At 42.0% G+C, this 19,659-nt stretch overlaps 1 protein-coding gene across 1 annotated transcript; it reads left to right on the plus strand.

Moving 5' to 3' along the window:
• Window positions 1–5,982: 5,982 nt before the first annotated feature.
• On the plus strand, window positions 5,983–8,109 carry LOC147883114 (pentatricopeptide repeat-containing protein At2g13600-like). The gene has a single exon (XM_087399249.1). It carries the CDS (start codon window positions 5,983–5,985, stop codon window positions 8,107–8,109), a length of 2,127 nt encoding a protein of 708 aa, XP_087255375.1.
• The last annotated feature ends 11,550 nt before the right edge of the window (window positions 8,110–19,659 follow it).

Here is a 19,659-nt window from a genome sequence, read left to right on the forward strand (position 1 = left end):
AGAGAGAGAGAGAGAGAGAGAGAGAGAGAGAGAGAGAGAGAGAGAGAGAGAGAGAGAGAGAGAGAGAGAGAGAGAGAGAGATCACTTTCTTTTCTTCCTCCACAAGAGTGTGATCTAAGCTCTTATACCACTGAAACCAAAAGAGAAATTCTTCCACACAAAACACCACTTAATCAATTGGAGAAGATGATAAACAAACAATGATAGTGACAAGTAGACACGGTACAATCTCTCCCTCTAGATGAGTGGCTCACGCTTCCTCATCTAGAATACTTATAATATTTAATTAAAGCACAAGGAGCCAAAATTATCCCTCCCTTCCAAAATAAGGGATTTTCTTTACACATCCTCTTTGGGCCCAAAATTGATTTATGTCTTCTCCAAAATATTACCCAAACTTTACAATATTAAGAAAATACAAAACTGGCCCATGGCCATATAAGATGTGCCGTGCGACACCTTGATCGATACCCTCGCACTAACTCCAATCCTCGCCATTACCTTCATCACTTGCACTCAAGCCATCGATTACATTAGTTGTTAACAATCAATTGAATAAATCACTAAATTAACCATCCCAATATTACTGTGCTCAAAGTATAATAATTAAGCACAACACCAATAACATTAGCGACATTAGTAGTAACATGGAATCACCCACAATATCAACCATCTAGCATGGCAAAACACAAGCTAGTTAGGCATCCCCAACTAAACCACACAAGGCATCCACCAGGACTGGTGCGCTCCTATGGAATGTTTTGCCATAGTCACACTTGACTAAAATAATAAAATAATATCCAAAACAAGAAATATCAAAAATACAATTTTCGTAACAGTCATTCTCAGTTCCTATGTTGTCAGTGATGCCTTTTTCAAGTTTATGCCTAAAAGAGGTTGATAGGATATGCATTTCATTTGGAACAAAAGTTGGCATGATTTTGCATGGTATTTAATGGTAAGCCCTAAACAAGAAGGTGATCTCGAATTAGAAAACATGAGGGATAAAAATGATGCATTATGTTCAAAATGGCTCTTGAGATTGGGTTGTGATAAATGCTCCCATATTGGTGAGCCATGGCAAGATGTGATATTGTCTCATTTCCCCATTTGTATCCCTCAATCGAACGTCTTGTCTAGACTGGCACAAATCTGAAAAAGTAAAGTCATTGGTTGCTATTGGGTTGGTTTGAAATCCTTATACAGGGATGCCTCATTAGCCAGATCAATTCGGTTAATAGATTGGGCCTTTAGGGAGAATGATGCCTTGCTTAGAAGACACCCAATGCTCGCTACCAGTCTCTTTTACTATATCTAATCTTGGTGCTCCCTTGAAAACCATGTCTGCTACAAGTATGCACAAATCCATTAAAAGAATGTTATTTGCTCTCACCCTTCCCCATGAATGTAAACTCCTTTGAGCAATGGCACACATGCATGCAGTGGAAGGAAAATTCACCTGTGATCCCGATTGCTTCATCCAAGTCCGACATAATTAACTTCAATAACATTTATGTAGGGAAAAACACCCCCTTGAATATGGATATGTTTGAACTTACATAAGCGATGGGCCCATCGGTCTTGAAAATACTCTAAGAACTTCGATTCCTCGGCAAAGTCTTCTATGAATTGGTTAATCTCCATCTCAGCCTCAACCATCAATTGCTAGTCAGACCATGATTTATCACGTCCCATATGCATGATTAATCCTAGCCTCTTAAAAATCTCGACACGCTTGGGCCAATCGTTGACCTTTTTAATGGCATCCTTTATCCAGCAGCATTGAACATGCCAAAGGCATAAATATATAGGTACATTGAAGACACTTCTATATGCATTCAAAAAAAAAGTAATGCTTCTCCTAATATCCACTTTTTGCATTCTCTTTAAATGAGGTTTTGCAAGTTGATTTGCAAAGCAACCTCTTCACATGACAATGCTCTAGAGAGGAGGGAGGAAATATCATGCATGAGGTGGAGATGAAAGGGGGGGTATGCACTTGCTAGCCTTTTTTTTTTGCAGGAAAAGGTAGAGCAAAATTATATTAACAGGAAAAAGAAAATACAAAAGACTTCTGCCACCCACAATAGGTGGTCAAGGACTATCTACAATAGATGCTAACACTTTATATCTATCATACTTCGTTCCAAAATATTGAATAGTTCTTTGAATGTCCACCTTGATCTCATCAATATCTAGTTGATCAAGTTTGACCCTGTGAAAGACCACATTGTTCCTTGACTTCCAGACATGCACCACAATCATTGCTCTTATCAGCTGTCAGGCATCATACAAACCGCCATTACGACTGTTTTTATCACTAAGAATAGCCATCTTCCAAAAGGGTCAAAAGTAAATTTTAATAGCCTCAAACCACTTAAGCATTTTCCTCCAAATATTCCGACTAATTGAACAATCCCAAAGAATGTGCCTGTGAGTCTCAATGTTGGCTTTATAAAACGAACAAAAGGGTGAAACCTTGGGATGCCACTTATAAATTCTTTCCTCACAGATAGCTTGCATACAAGCACCCTCCACATAATCAAATTCAGCTTAAAAGAAGGCATGGCTTTGAGACTTCTCTTCAATCTACCAAGCCATACTTCATGTTTATCAAAAGCGTTAACCGACTTCCAATGAGTACGATCCAATTCTACTATAGAAAAGGAGTGAGGCTCTTGGAATATTTTAAAGAACACCACTGCATTAACTTTCCCGAACTTAATGCAAACCCCTTAATGTCACCACTTAGTTTGTATATGTGACTTGATGGCAAGTCATCTCTGATATCTTGTAAAAGGTTCAAGACCAAACCCTTTTCCAATTTTGAGAGCTGGAATCTATGAGCAATTGAGTCAATGGAGCACCAATTTGCTATCCCTGAATCCCAAATATCTCTAAAAAACTTTAGGCCCTTTCTGTGCTTGGAGAGAGAGAAATAAATATATTAGATTATATATATTTATTTGAATATATATTAAATAATAGATAATAGATAATATTGTTAGTAGGACTGCACTATTGATGTGCTAACACGCAGTGATATTGATCTATCGATCTATCTATCTATATATATATGTGGAGAGAGAGAGAGAGAGAGAGAGAGAGAGAGAGAGTGAACAAATAATGCCAAGCTACCATTAAGGAGCCTATGAGTACCTTCCTTTGGATAACCCTTGCGTACTCCAATGGTAGGACTCTTGCTTTATTAGCCTTTAATGTGAGGTTTGAAGGATGAAGGGACAATCAATACACTGTCCCCTCACTATGTATCTCTTCCCTTGGCATCTTCTTCATTTCCCTCATTTCATCTCTTCCCTCCATGGTCGCTACCGATCTTTTCCCACTATCGATACCTTATTCTTGGTTCACCTACTACCTTGCAATAGACCATCCACATCCTCCTCCTCTCTTACCCTAGTCTGCAGCTCCCTCTCTCACCTGTAGTGGCTAGATTGATTATAGCATCTTTTCTCTCCTTGACCGGTACCTCCTCAGGTGCCCACTTACTTATCACGCTACTTGCCTTACGAGTTTTCCTCAAATCACCACTCGAATCCAATCCCTCTGGCCAGTTTGCTGGTGTCCCATCTGAAGGAAGTAATTTTTTGGAGCATTCTCTTGAGCCTTTGCTTCGTCATTTGCCTCACCAGTTCCTCCCTGTTTCTTGTCCTCCGCTCGTTTCCACATTTGCTCCCTCTACGCTTGATGCTCACCTCCATTATTTAGCTATCTAGTAGGCATCATTTCTCACACTTATTTCCTTGAGAAATTTTCTCAAGCACCCACTGTTATATTGTCCCTCTTCCTAGTTTACAGATGCTCCATTTCCCATTCCTTACCATTCTACAACTTTCTCACAATTGACGATGACTTGATACAGTTGATAATGCTTCCCCGACCTCTCAAGTGAAGTGGCCTTGATGTAATCCCCGACAAAGTACAATTGACGACGTAGTGGGTTTCTTCTCACTCTCTTATTATGGATCAAAGTAACAGTCCGCGACATTGGAGTACGTTTCTAGTACAGTCGCTCAATAAGATCAATACCTTCAATGCTCACATTGCTCTTCATCTCTCCAAATGGAGAGTATAAATGCTAAGAATTTTCTACTTTATGGATTTTGTACTTCATTCCAATACAGAATTGTGTTTAATATTTATGTATTTTATACCTCATTCCGATGCAAAATTGTGTTTATCATTTGGATACCAATTTGCAGAACCACTACTTGTTCCCAAGGAGGTTCCCTATAGGCCTAACACACACACACACTCTCTCTCTCTCTCCTTTTTTTTGGGTGAAATCACACACACACACACACACTCTCTCTCTCTCCTTTCTCTCGTATGTGTGTGTGTGTGTGTGTATGTGTGTGATTTCACCCAAAGAGAGAGAGAGAGAGAGAGAGAGAGAGAGAGAGATTTCTCTCTCTCTCCTTTCTCTCATATGTGTGTGTGTGGGTGTGTGATTTCACCCAAAAAAAAGGAGAGAGAGAGAGAGAGAGAGAGAGAGAGAGAGAGAGAGAGAGAGAGAGAGAGAGATTAGATTATATATAAGATATTGATTTATATTTAAATATTTCATGTTTTGTGTGTGTGTGTAGTTAATATACTATACATGTATTATGTATGTATCGATACACATGTATGCATGTATCTATATAGATACATATATACATATGTATGTTTATACACACACACACACACACACACAAAAGGATGCGTACATTCACACATACCTCTTCTTGAAAATAAGGTTTTCTAAAATTGTATTTCTTCAAAGGCTTTATTGTTCAACTGAAAACTCTTGAGTTTTTGTGTATGTGTGTGTATGTTAGTATGTATGTATATGCTTTTCCCAAATGTTCTTAAAATTCCTCAAAGTTTGTTATAAATGAGACCTTAAATTATATTCTTTGAAACTAAAGGCAATCTATGATCCCAACTTTGAGACCCAACGGACAGGTCTTTAACCCACCATAGACGAGTGATGCTACTCGTTATACTTTAATTTAATCATGGCCTTCCCCTCTTCTTTTTAATCCGTCTTCCGTTCTCCACAAGTAATTAATAGGACTTTCCTATTTTTCATCTCATAGGGCACCTATTTGGGAGTGTAGGAGGTCAAGATCTCGGAAGTCTATGAGAGGTAGGTAGGCCATTTATTCAAATGGTACAATGTTGCAATTGTCCATAGGGACAGAGAAAACCTACACATGCAATTTACTTATAAAACTCTCCAAGTTCTCAGCAAAAACCTTCAAAATTCTTGAAACCCCAGTTTTGACTTTCAGCGAACACTGCACGGACCAGGGAAGGGCCAAGGGCGGACAGGAAGCCGGCCGGAACGAAGGATCCACACGTGTACAAGGTAAGCGGGGAGGTGCCACGTTGATTTCATCTCACGGATTTCAGATTTCGTGTCACCCGATTTTGGCCAGATTTTAGAGAGACTGGGTTATGGGGGGTGGTTCGCAACGAGAGCAAGAAAATTCCTGGATTGGGCTGGGCACAAATTAAGGAAATGGGTCATTGATCTGTTGCTCCATCTCGACGTGGCTGAAAGCAATCTTCGACCAATCTTACAGTCATGGTGGAAAATTGGGTCCTGTTGGACAGGATCGAGATATGGCCCAAGATAGGCCTTTTTCGTCCAACTTTCGGACAGAGGTCAAGGGTTGCAGGGAATTTCTCTAGTTTAGCCAGAAGTGATCGCGTGCTGAGATCAAGCAGCAGTATTTGCGTGATTGCTGGGCCTCAACCTGGACCATGTTACACAGATCTCAATTTGAACCTTTCATGCTTCCGTCTCTGTATAGAAATGCGTTACTGGCTTTATGCATCACAAAAGCGAGGCTCTCAAATCTTTGCGTAATGACCTTTTAAAATGACGGGCCAACAACAGACATGGGTTTTGGACGGTGGGTGCGAATTCAGCAGAGGAGCTAAAGAGGGAGTACACTTGTCTTGGAACCAGTCATGTGGCCGTATTCCAAGAGAGGCTTTCATGCTACTAAGAACCTGCTACACGAGGCTTTTGCAGGTTCTCACCGCCGCATCAAAGACCTGACAAATGCAGACTGTGAAACCTTGAATTTTGCTGTTGTAACCTCTCTTCTAAGAATTTACGGCACAGCTAAGGCTCTCTGTAATGGTAGACGAATGCATGCACACATTAGCAGATGTGGATACGATAGCAACACATTCCTTGGGAACTGTCTTGTACAGATGTATGGAAATTGTGGGAGCGTACAGGACGCACGGGCAGTCTTTGACAAAATTTCCCTTCCCAATTTGTACTCTTGGAATATACTTCTCAAAATATATGGTCAGAATGGGAAGTTGGACGATGCAACCCATACCTTTAACAGGATGCCTTCTCGAGATGTTGTTTCTTGGACTGCCATGATTGGAGCATTCTCCCAGAATGGGCAGGGCAAGGAGGCTCTCAAGATATTCCATCTAATGCTGCTTGAGGGTGTAAAGCCAGACAAAATAACATTTGTTAGTGCCCTTGATGCTTGTGCCAGCCAAGCTGCCCTAGAAGACGGTCAGAAAATCCATGCGACCATTGCTGATAACAGGTTTGATCAGGATGTACTACTGGCAAATACCCTCATTAACATGTATGGCAAGTGTGGGAGTCTCCTTCATGCAAGGATCGTATTTGACAAAATGCCTTGCCGAGACAGTATCTCATGGAATGCAATGATTGGTGCCCTTGTCTGGAATAAGCATGACAAGGAGGCTTTGGAACTGTTTCAGCGCATGCAGGTTGAAGGTGTAAGTACAGACAAGGTTTCCTTTCTCTGTGTTCTTGAGGCATGTGCCAGCCTACCAGCCCTTGCAATGGGACATGAAACCCATTCTGCGATTATTGAAAGCGGGTTTGAGAAAGACACTCTTATAGGGAATACCCTTGTCAATATGTATGCCAAGTGTGGGAGATTTTGTGATGCAAGAAACATCTTATGCAGAATGCCTCCTCATGATGTTGTCTCTTGGAATGTCATGATTGCGGCATTTGCACAGAATGGGCATGGCAAGGAGGCTTTGAGTCTTTTTTACCAGATGCAGCTTGAATGTGTACAACCCAACAAGACAACTTTTATCTGCAGTCTTGATGCATGCACCGGCCTGTCTTCCTTGAAGGAGGGACAGGAGATACATGGTGCCATCATCAACTATGGATATGAGGAAGATCTTGCAATTGGAAATACCCTCATCAATATGTATGGTAAGTGCTGTAGTGTACAAGAAGCGAGAAGTGTGTATTGTAGGATGCAGGACAAGAATGTTGTCACCTGGAATGTCATGATTGCCATTCTTGTCCAGAATGGGCATGGCAACGAGGCTCTGGTTCTATTTGATGAGATGCAGCTCACAGCTATCAAGCCTGACAAGGTTACCTTTGTTTCTGCTCTTGATGCATGTGCCAGCCTAGCAGCCATAAAAAAGGGACAGGAGATTCATGCAGCCATATCTGATTTGGGATGGGGGCTTGATCTTATTGTGGGAAATGCCCTCATCAATATGTATGGCAAGTGTGGGGTTCTGCATGATGCAATGAAGGTGTTTGGGAGAATGCCTTCCCAGGATGTTGTCTCTTGGACTGCCATCATTGCTGCATTTGCCCAGAATGGGCATGCTAAAGAGGCTCTGAATCTCTTTTCCAGAATGCAGATCGAAGGCATCAAGCCAAATAAAATCACCTTCATTTGCATCCTTAATGTGTGCAGCCATACAGGACAGGTCGATGATGGTAGGTGTTTCTTTGATTCAATGGAAAGAGATCACCGGGTCCCACCTACTGGAGATCATTTTGTATGCATGGTTGATCTTCTAGGTCGTGCAGGATATTTGGATGATGCAGAAGACCTGATCAAGCACATGCCGCATGACAAGGTAGATGTGGCATGGTTGTGCCTACTAGGTGCTTGTAAACTCCATCGGGATGTTGAACGGGGTGTACATGCTGCAAATCACTGTTTTAAGCTTGATCCAAAGAACGCTGCACCATACGTAATACTGTCAAACCTTTATGCTGCAGCTGGTAAGTGGGATGGTGTAGCAAACGTTAGGGCAGCCTTGAAGGAAGTGGTTTGAAAAAGCTGGCTGGGCGTAATTATATTGAGCTCAACAAGAGGGTGCACAAGTTTGGCGTTGGAGATGCACTACATTCTCAGATCAAGGAGATCCGTGTAGAGCTAGAGAGGTTGACTGAGAAGCTGGCTATTGGTTTTGGTCTAATTTCAACACCCCCTGGGATACCTTTGCTTGTTACAAAAACCCTTAGGGCTTGTTCTGACTGTCATGCTGCCATCAAGTTCATCTCAAAGCTTGAATCAAGGAAAATAATTGTTAGACATGCTAAGCGTTTACATCACTTTGAGCGTGGAATGTGAGCTGTAGGGACTAATGGTGGATCTGCTCAAAAACGTCAAAAAACTATGAAGTGCATTGCAGTGTAAATACATTGATTGATACCTGTGTGTGCTTATGCAGGGACTAATGGTGGATCTGCTCAACAATGTCAAAAAAGTATGAAGTGCATTGCAGTGTAAATACATTGATTGATACCTGTGTGTGTGCGCACGTGCGCATTCACAGCCCACACAATTCATACTGTGTTGAAAGGCTTCAACTTGCGTGCACGTGTGTGTGTGCATTCACAGAGACCTCCCATCTAACACAATTCAATCTGTGTTGAAAGGCTTCAACATTTATGAAGGACAACATTATCAAACTGGAGCTAGTATAAGAACTCTCCTATTAGGGCTTTGTTTTCACTTCTATTTGTAAGATTTTTTCATATCAAGAGCTTGGATTTCCCTTCGATTTGTATTTTGAAGTGGAGGTTAGACAGGGATGACTTAGCTATAGTGAATCCTCAAGAATTGCATGTTAGAGCTAGTACTTTTATTTTAGCTCTAATTTGAGGCTTGATTGTTGTTGCCAATGTTGTGGGCACTCCCCCCCCCCCCCCCCCCCCCCCTTCAAAGAAAGGAGCCTTCTATTAATGCTTGAAAGATTTCATACAAGACAGCAGCCCCGAAGGTGCTGGGTATGGAAAAAACTGAAGGTGTTATGGAAAAAAACTGGAAAAGGCTGAAAGAAATGGGCCTGTTCCAGAGAAACCCAACTCACTACCTAGGAGATCTCTGGAACTAGGGCTAACAGCCAAGTGGGGGAACTATACAGCCAACGAATCCCTCGCGGAGTGAAGATGTAGAGAACTCCTGCATGCAGAAACGAGCACGCCTCGATAGTCGCCCTAAAGCCTGGAGTCCCATGCTCCCAGGTGGACCGTAGAGTGTAAATGATATTCTGTCAGTAGGCCTGCAGGTCCTACACGGAAGAAGCTGGGGTGCGTGCTGTCGTGCTGCATCAACATCCTCAAGGGAACACCAGTACGGAAAAACTGTCCCAACCATCTGTTGTGTCTTCAAAAATGAAGTCCTTCCCCCCAGGGCTCAGGAATGGCTAAGTCAATCTCGCCCATCCGTTGCCCTACCCCTCGCAGATGCGCTAGGGCGTCAAACCTCGCCTCTGCCTCCATACGTAATCTACTCCAATGGCCAAAGGACCCTGTTGGACCACTGTCCCACTGTGTCCAACCAATGTGAGTCCGTTGCGCCCCTTCTGATCTCTGATCTCTAGGTGCCATAGAAGGGGCTGGTGGTCAAACTCCTCTCTGCATCCGGGCCGAGCATGAATGAGACCTGCTGCCAGTCTCTGCCAGACCCTGTGAAGGCTCCTCATCAGGGGGAAGCCCTTCCCCGTAAGGGGGGCCTTTGAGAAGATCCATCTATGTGAAGGGTGCCACTGTCCCCCAATGCGTGGGGTAATGTTGTGGGCACTTAAGGCACAAACTGAGTATACTCTAGTCTAGAGAGTGTTTTGAGAGAGGTACACTCTAATCTAGAGAGCGTGTTAAGGCTCATGTTTGGGTATACTCAATCTAGAGAGTGTTGAGGCTCATGTATAAATACCCGAGGAAATGAATCCCGTACTCTTTTGGGCATTGTGTTCAACTCACTAGTGTGCATGTCAATTGCATCCATGCTCTCTTTGCACTATCCATGTGTACTAGCGTATCTCTAGATCTCACATTCTGAATTTCTAGCTCTTCTCCCAAATCCCTCTCCCTCTTTTCGTACTCTTTCCTACTTCTCTCCTACAATTGTCGACACAATTATAGAGAGCGAGTTGAATCAAACATTCCTCCTTTTTGTTCCACGATGATTCGAGTTGCCGATGGAGAGTTATAGAGTTTCTAAGATATATAATTTTTTGAGAGAATTGGACCTTAGTCCAAGAGAGCTCTCTCTCTCTCTCTCTCTTCCCTCATATTAGACATTCCAGAACCCCAGTATTTTGGTCTACCCTTAGAACTTTTTTCTCTTGCACTTAGTTGTTAGAAGTATTAATCTTCCTATGCCTTTCTTCTCTCCTCGACCTTGTAAATCTTAGCCCTTCATTGCGACATCTTAACTTTTTTCCAGACAAGCATTCAGGCGTGACGTCGCCATCATCCTATGAGAGGGCCTCCTCACGCTCATGCTAAAGCTGGAACTCTAGCATAGTGATGCTAAGCCAGCATTGCAAAAGCACGTCCCCATGAAAGTTTTGTGATTCCATCTTGTGAGTAATGAGGACCTGACAAGGTTGTTGCAGGTTGTTTCAACCAATCAAAAAGAAGCTCGAAGTTTGTGCACCAATCGTAGGGCTTGGGTAGTAGAATGCTGGGCTCAAATTGGCAAAATCCACAAAGCTAGGTCAGCGATCAAATGCCAGGGAAAATGCTGGGCGTAGCATTTTCGAGCCATGGGGATGCAAATCCTCCATGCCAGTCTGGCTTGAAAAATCCATTCGCAAGGACATGAAAAAAGTCAGCAGCTATGCCCATTTCAGCAACGCTCATGAAGCTGCAATTGACACTGAGGATGGCATGACCAATTTTAACGACAATGATGGCTATAAATCAAGTCATCGCGACAAGAAATCTTCAAAGAAGGAAAGCACTTCCAACAAAGATCGCAACATTGAGGACAGAGTGGAAGTTATGGCCCTAAGAGTAAAAGATGAAATGATGCAGGCCATCAAGCAAAATTTTGTGTCTCTGAGCCACCACAGTACCCACGGAGAGAAAATGTTTGGTGCCCACACGGTACGGCCAACCATATAGCCAATGAATGCCCAATCTTGAGGAACAGACTAAACCCACCGGAAGTGGCTCAGCCCCCACGGTTATGGTGTCCCATTTGCAATATTGCAGGGCATGATGTAAATACATGTTTCTACAATATGAGGGTAGTACAACCCCAACCCCAACAATACCAATAGTCGCCAATCCCAGTGTGCAAACAATCGGCACTAGCACCTAGTGCACAAGTGCCACGTCTCAACCCACTCCTGGTGAGAACACAAGTGCCTCAACAAATGAGCAATCCCAATCCTCTGCGATATCCACGGGCTCCCAATCTTGCTCCAATAGTTCCGATGCAACCACTCCAACCTGAAGAGGTACAACTTCACTGTGAGTATGAAACATAATACCCGATGTACTACATGGATGGTGCCAAAGGACTCATCCCGGTGTATGCTAATCAAGTTAGGCCCAGCACATATCGAACACCCATTAAGTGTTTTGGTTGTGGAGAAAACCACCGCATAGTAGAATGCCCACACAAGGGTAACCCCATTACATTCCAACGTGTGTGTAGGGAATGTGGAGTTAGGCATGCTTGCATGGATCTAAATGCAACCTTATGGGCATACCAAACCACACTCAAGGTTAGTATAGGAAATACACCTTTTCAATTGGTGTACGGCCTTGAAGTTGTGGTCCCACTGGAATTTGTAATACCCAGTCTACGCATAGCAGTACAAGAGTGTATGGGAGATCATGCATCGCTAAAAGAAAGACAATTAGAGAAGCATACAGAGACCAGATTAGTTTCCTACCGCTCTACACCCCTCTCAACACAAGATATAGAGGACTTTGAAACATTGATATTATCGCCAGAAAGGGAATTCGACCCTCCACCTACTCTCAATGCAGATAACGTGGATGGGCAACGATCTTGGAAGATTCCAGAGAATGACACTGTGAACTCTACCAAAGAATATTGCAACTCGGTTCAGTCTTACTCCCACAGCAGAAGGACTCGAGCGTGGAAATCCCATGGCGTCATATGAGGAGGAAAGAGAAATGGAAAGGCAGATGCTCTCATCACTCCAAAACAAGTTGCAAGGTGTTGAGACTGAAATTATTAAGCTCACGGAAAGCATGGTAGAACAAATGGAGCAACATCTCCTTGCACAAAATGCTCTAGCAAAAAGTAGAAAGGATGCCCTAAAAGCCATGGTTTCTCTCCAAGAAAAACACTTACAACTATTTGACGCCTTAAACCAAAAGGAAAAGGTCGAATTATCCCTCTCCCAAATGCAACCCACTTCTGATGATATCAAGAAGGAAATGATGCACTTAAATGAAAGATTACTACTTAAATAGGATCAACTCCATGCCACATTAGACACAAACAATGAGTTGTAGAACAGCCTCAAAGAAGGTAAACATCAAATTCAAGCACTAGAGAAGGAATGCATGGCATCAAGAGAGATACTTATGAACACCAAAGCAAAACTAGACGCTCAAGAGCAAGAGATACTCCAACTTTCTAGGGCATCTTCAACAATTCAATAGTCTAAAGCTTGCATACACCTCCACACTGGGTAAGTATAAAGACAAGTGCATGGAGTGGCAAAATCAAAAGGCAATAATTTCCAAGTTGGAAATTCAACCACTAGGTCAAGTCCATGATGATGCGGAGGGGTCAACACAAGATCTTTTGATACAGGGCATCACTCCATTATACCAAGAGCTTGTTTTAGTCCTCCAGTAAGAGGGTCACCTTGAAGGAAGAATACACATACTGTGGAAACACTTGCAAATCAAAATGTATCTGGTCTTGATTGGGCTAGACTAGTAAGCACAAAGACTCTCCGAGATCTATGCCACATATGGAGGAAGATGAGAAGAATGTGTTATGTTTCTCAGTGCATGCAAATCTCGTATGGTTAAAGGTTGATGCCATACTACTATATGAATGCTTGATGGAAAGCCCCCCTCTTCGGGTAGTAGCTGGCATCCTACCCTTATTGCAACAATCACCAACAACTTCCATGGGATATAACTCCTAGAAAACTCCAACATTAAAGCTGTTAATGCCTACTAGAAGCGACAAGGACCTGCTAGAGTAATATGTGGTCTAGCTTCAATCTAATCTCCCCTATCTTGGCACTCTCTATTCTGATCTACTCACATCCCTCCCTAACTCTAGTACTATCCTCCATACCTTTCTAGAAATCCACGCTAACCCATATTCCTTTCCATGCCTCTTTGCCCATGCCTAATCCAAGTATCTAACTCCTATCATCCAATTACACCTAACTTTTTTCCCACACTTGGCAATCCATCCCTTGAGGACTATTAAGTTGCTAAATCAATTTGCCCTGCTCTCCCTCACATCCCTACTTCTACCTTCTCAAATTCACTACTTGCTTCGATGTCAAGCTTTTCCCCTATTACCTCTTCCTCTCCCCCAAGACCACATATTCCTCCAATCTCCCTTGAGTTTTCAATGGAAGACACCATTAATGATTCAATCAATGAGCTTCAAGAATTGGATAATCCAATTTGCACACCCAGAAGGGAGTTGCAACAAGATACAGACATGATTCACATGCCCGGTAGTCCCATTGGTGAATTTTGGAGGCAATACCCAAACATGCAGTCAAGAGCATGGGACATCCCACATTTGATGCGGTACCCTGTCGCTACCGGTTGGATGCCGATCATCATGATCCAGATAGTGTAGATGCTCCTTGCAATTGGCCATTAATTAATAGAAACTCTAAAATCAAATGTACAAGCCAGGAAACACTCATCAGAGCCTTGGACAAACATGTATCAATTATGCAAGGCAGTTATGACAAAACACTCAAGGAAAGTGTAAAATATAGTGAAGCCTTAGTAGTAATCCTAGAGGTGTCCCTCACCATTGATGACCATTTGCCCAACCTCAGCTTCAATCCAAATCAACAGATAGATGCTCAAACAACAAGTCACCTATTTCAAAGAGCCATCTTTCTTTAAGGGCGTTATGTGTGTTTGTTCAAAGAAATGGTTGACACTGGCTTCTTAAAAATTGAGCAAGCAATCTACGAGCTTCGTGGATTACAAGGAAAAGATCGACCGCTATTGCCATCTTTACCATACTCATTGGGTCAAGACAACTACGGCACAACATCATCTGTAGACTCAACCATAACCCGAGGATGGGTAATCAAATTGGTCCATGGGAGTTGTTAATGCTGTGGCAACAAGGGCTAGAAGTGCAATCTAGAACAACAACTATAAGAGCATTGTGTGTAGAGTAGTGACAAAGCTCTGCTTGTAATATCTTGAGCCTGAAAGATGGTATGATGAACCTTAAAGGATGAGGATAGCCAAGATCCTCTCTAGAAAAGACCCAATCATGCCCTCAAAATCAAGATCTAGAGAGAGAAATACTAAATCTAGAGAGAGAAAGACTAAAAGCCTACACTTTTGGAGGTCCCCCCACTTTGTGTAGAGACTCAAAAGGTCCCCCCACTTTATGTAGAGACCCAAAAGGTCCCCCCACTTTATGTAGAGACTCAAAGGTCGCCCCACTTTGTGAAGAGACCCAAAAGGCCCCCCTGGAGGGACTTCTATCCAAAAGGTCTCCTACAAAAGAGGTCCCACCACGGAGGTACCTACCTACGGATTGTGTAGAGACCAACATGTATAAATATCTCTCAATGGAATGAAGCTCCCACTCTTTGGGGTTCAGTGTTCAAGCTCACTATTGTGTTCATGCGATTGATCTCCATTGCATCCATGCTCTCTTACACTATCATGTTCTAGCATGCCCTTACCCTTGCACTCTCTACCCTTGTACTCCCTCCTCCTCCTCCTTCTCTACCCTTGCACTCCTTCCACCCTCTTCCTCCTCCTCCTCCTCCTCCTCCGCCTCCTCCTCCTCCTCCCTCCTCCTCCTCCTCCTTCCTCCTCCTTTCTCCCTCCTCCTCCTCCTCCTCCTCCCTCCTCCTCCTCCTCCATCTCCCCCTCTTCCCTCCTCCTCTTCCCTCCTTCTCCCTCCTCCTCCCCCCCCCTTCTTCTCCTCCTCCCTCCTCCTCCTCCTCCTCCTCCTCCTCCCTTCCTCCTCCTTCCTTATCCCTCCTCTCTCTTCCTCCTCCTTCCTTATCCCTCCTCCTCAACCCTTACCCCTCAGATCTGCAAAGGAGACTAGCTCTCCACCCCTCAACCTTGGACTCCTAAAAAACCCTGCAACCCCCTCTGAAACCTAGAACTCCTAGTTCTCTCTCTCAACCCTATCCCCCTTTCAAACCTTAAAATGCCCTTCTAAACCCTTGAACTCCTATGGAGGTGAGAGCCTCCATCAATCGTTATGATCAAGCTCTATTTCTCATTCACATGCACATGAGAACTGCTTTCCATGCTTTAGCCTACACCTCTCACCGGAACATGACCCGAGGACCTATGCCACACTTGGGAACACCTATGCTACAATGACCAATGACACGTCTATAGGTCACCAATACCCTCAGAACCTGCACTTGGGAGAAACAGTGACAATAGCTTACCACTCTTTTCCTTTTTATAAGAGAATTTGGAATGTCGTGACAATGCTTGTTGTATATATTAAGTATTACACAGTGTTAGTCAAGCTTAAACACAACATGTCAAACTAATGAATGGTCTAGGATTCAAGTAGAAGAAGTGGGTGGAAAGTAAGAGGGCCTCGATGAACTCTAAATGGGTTAAATAATGGCCTGGGTATTAACAAAATCGAGCACAATATGGCTCCTATTTTGATCACCGAGAAAATTGATCAGCTAGGTGTTGAACTAATCTACCATAGCTGGGATGTATAAGCATTTGTACTAAGCTTTTGATTAGAGTTTCGACATAATACTAGTGGGGAATGAAATATTTCTTGGATTGAATAATGAAGTTATGATCTTCTTCACTAAGAGAAAACCTTGGAAATGGTGTTTGCTCCATCTATATATAAGAAGTGATCTACAGTCTGGCTGTTGCTATTGCATTGTCTAAAAGGGGTTGTATGAAATATAAAATATAGGCCTTGAATTGGTTTGTTATGGACATATTTACAAAAAACTTGGATATGTAATATTGATTATTAAATGCCTAGGCATTAACACTTTACCTTGCTTATAGGATATGGGTATCTTTATCTTAGAGTAGGCATACATGACTCGGACAATATGTTTTTCTGATTGGATAATTGGCTACTTGAGCACTAATTTGATAAATAATAGCACTGGCTACATATGTGATTTGATCTCCATACCTTGTTCACTAGCACAACATATTTCCATAAGTTAGAGCTCATAGGTCAATTTTTGGGATTATTGTTGCAAACGAAGTGAAGGGGTAGTGAAACTTGTCTTCCCAATTTGGGCTAACTATGATTTCTTTTGTTGGATGGTGGCTGGTGAGTCCCTACACTTCTGTGCATAGTTTTTAGAGGACACCTATGAAGGAGCTCAGATGTTGAATAATGGAGGAAGAGGGCAAGAGCCATAGCTAGAATATTCTACTGGAAAAGCTCCAGTATTGCATTTCTGAATTTCTAATACTATAAAAAGTCTTGATGGAGGCTCGGTTCAGTTTATGATGATGGCGTAGTAATAGTTTAAGTTTGCTATGCAGGCACTTGCTTGACATATAAAAATGGAGACATTTATCTTTTTGGCTTGTGAAGTATCAGGGTTGATATAGAAACTACATCCTAAGCAATGTGAACAACTTTGATGGTTGATGAGATGTTGAATGTATGAATCCAAACACTAATAGGATAACCATTACGAATTGGAAATACATGGGATGATGTTGGGAGTTTTATGTGGTTATTAAACCTCCTAAAAATGATAACCTTTTTGAGCTCATGCTAGATTCAATGTGGCATCATAGCATTAGCCTTGAATGTAAGTGGATTAAAGGAGTAGAGTAATAGAAGGATGAACTTTTTTACTATATTTTTGGAAAGAAAAACTTGTGGAATATGAGCTATCATACCCTAGTTCTATTTGGATATAATGGTAAAAGTTTAAAAGGCTGCTTTTTAAAGGGTATTTGGAAGGTTGCTGAGATGGAAAAGGGGATGAGAAGTGAAAAGTGTAACCATTCACTGTAGGAATCTTCAAAGAGAATTATAGAAATCTGAGAATGGTTGGATTTGGCTAAACAAACTTGAAAAAGTTTGGCATATTATGAAAAGGAATAAAGGGTGGGTCGTACAATGAGTGAAATGGAAAAGCAAATAGTAGATAGGATCACACACACACACACACACACACACACACACACACACACTTCCCCTCGGCGATCTTTGTAGTCTGGGGATGTGTCTATAAATTCACAACCACTTAGACTTCCCTTGGGGATCCTTGGCACTTGATCAACGCTTTGGTGACCCTTGATATTATTATTGACATTTGACAAACACACATAGTCTCCTCCCCTTGGGGGAGTGGATAGTGAAATCCAATGGAAGGTGACTAGTAGTAGATGTAACAGTGGCAAGTTGGTTAGCACCCACCTTGATTGCTTTCTAAACTTGCATAGGGTACCAAATTATGGGCCTTACATGGAACATCGGATTTCACCCCACCAAAAACATTAATTGGACCACTATTTGGGCCAAGAAGACATTGAAGGCACAAAGTCCATCCCTCCCAAAAGCCAAATCCCTCCCAAGGATACCCTTGTATGATAATAGTGGCCTAAGACTTAATCGATGGAATGTGGGTTATGCTAAGGGATTTATGGTGATATACTGCTCAAACTCAAAGTTAGTTTCGGATACTACCAAAATTGAAAAGGTAGAAGCCTAGGTGGTTGGCATGAAACTAGAGTAGAGGGGAAATACCCTAAGTATTGGAAGCGTGGATCTGTGTGAGAGATCCGCAACTGATTATATTGGCAACAAAGATGCATGGGGAAATGCCCCATTTCATGCATTCAATGGACCAATAAGTGATCCAAGCACACTATGGTACATTGAAATGGATAGGTAGTCACCACACAGATGCATTGAATAGACCAAGTACTTTTGGATATCTATACCCTTCCATTATTGACATTCATAGAGTGTACTAAACCATTAGGGAAAAAGGGAGCTCATTTTGGGGCCCTATAAGAAATTCACTATTTTCTGATTTATTTCTCTCCTAAAAGACCTCAAAAATAGTAAAATACGGAAACGTGGCTTTACTACAAAGAATTAGCTCAAGTAATGGATTCAAAATGGTGGAAGAGAGCACCTAATAGAGATAAAGTTGACCCTGACTTCAAGGCCATTCTGGACATTCCACTATGTAATGTTCACATCTGCACATTGCATGGTCTATGTCGAATTATTGAGAAATTGGTATTTTTATATATTGGATTTGCTTGGAAACTCCGTCCCAAAAAAAATAGAAAGGATGCTCTTCAAGCATTGGAAAAAGTGTTATCCGATATAGGTCTACATGGAGGAGATGTTCAAATCACAAAGGATTTTAAAAAGTCTACCAATGGCAAGGAGGTACCAATCAAGCCCTCTATTGGTGGTGTTAAGGCAAGAATATACTTGTCTGGACCTAAATACAGTAAGCAAGTAAGGCAAGGTAGAATAGTTTCAAAGATTAATTTTGGATTGTGGAAGCAAGTCCATAATGCTGTGAAAGATCATGAGGCAGATGGGGAAGCACGAAATGTGAAGGCAGAGGTGTGGAGGTCTCTTGATCAACTCTTCATGTTCTGTGACAAAGTAACATGGACAAAGAGTGATTACAAGATCTTTGAGGAGGCAATTAAACATTTTGGGAAGTCAATGAAAGACACGTGGACAGCCTGCAATACAACTCACTACATGGTAAGGGTTTTTTCTTCTTCTTTTACTTAAGTGTGATCCTCTTTTTTTAATTACTTACTATGCATTCTTATGTCTTACAAAAAGTATGGATGCCCAGCAATTTGGTCTACCCAAGGCATGGAGAAGTCTCACTACATGGCACGTAATGCATTTTTTTGACACACACAACACTATGGAGGGAGTCAAAAGGCAAATAGCCTGAAGGAAGTCTTCCAATGGTTTTACCAAGGCATACTATAGAGGCTGCATGCTAAAAGAAAAGTTGATAGCTCCAAAATCAAGCTTGCTTTTCTTCTAGCCCAAAAGCAAAGACGAAGACAAACTCTAGACAATTCAATGGCAGCAGAGAGACATAGACAATGGAGGGAATCGAAGATATTTAGAAACCATAAATGGACAAGTAAACATGAATAGGACTCATTTGTAACTTATTGGTGTTATGTCCACATGTTTTCAAACTCAATCAATAGAATTTTTTTTTGTGGAACAAGTGACTCTTGGTGTTATGCCTATATGATTTGAGACTCCATCAACAGTATTTCTTTTGTGAAACATATGATCTAAACATAATACAATTTGTTCACAATTTCAATATATTGTTTGTTTAATATTTAACGACACCACTCTATCTAAATGTACAAATCATTTCATATTCAGCTTATTG

Source organism: Dipteris shenzhenensis, chromosome 28, assembly GCF_047967505.1.
Source record: "Dipteris shenzhenensis isolate YYH24624 ecotype China chromosome 28, Dip_SZ_1.0, whole genome shotgun sequence".
Classification (NCBI taxonomy): domain Eukaryota; kingdom Viridiplantae; phylum Streptophyta; class Polypodiopsida; order Gleicheniales; family Dipteridaceae; genus Dipteris; species Dipteris shenzhenensis.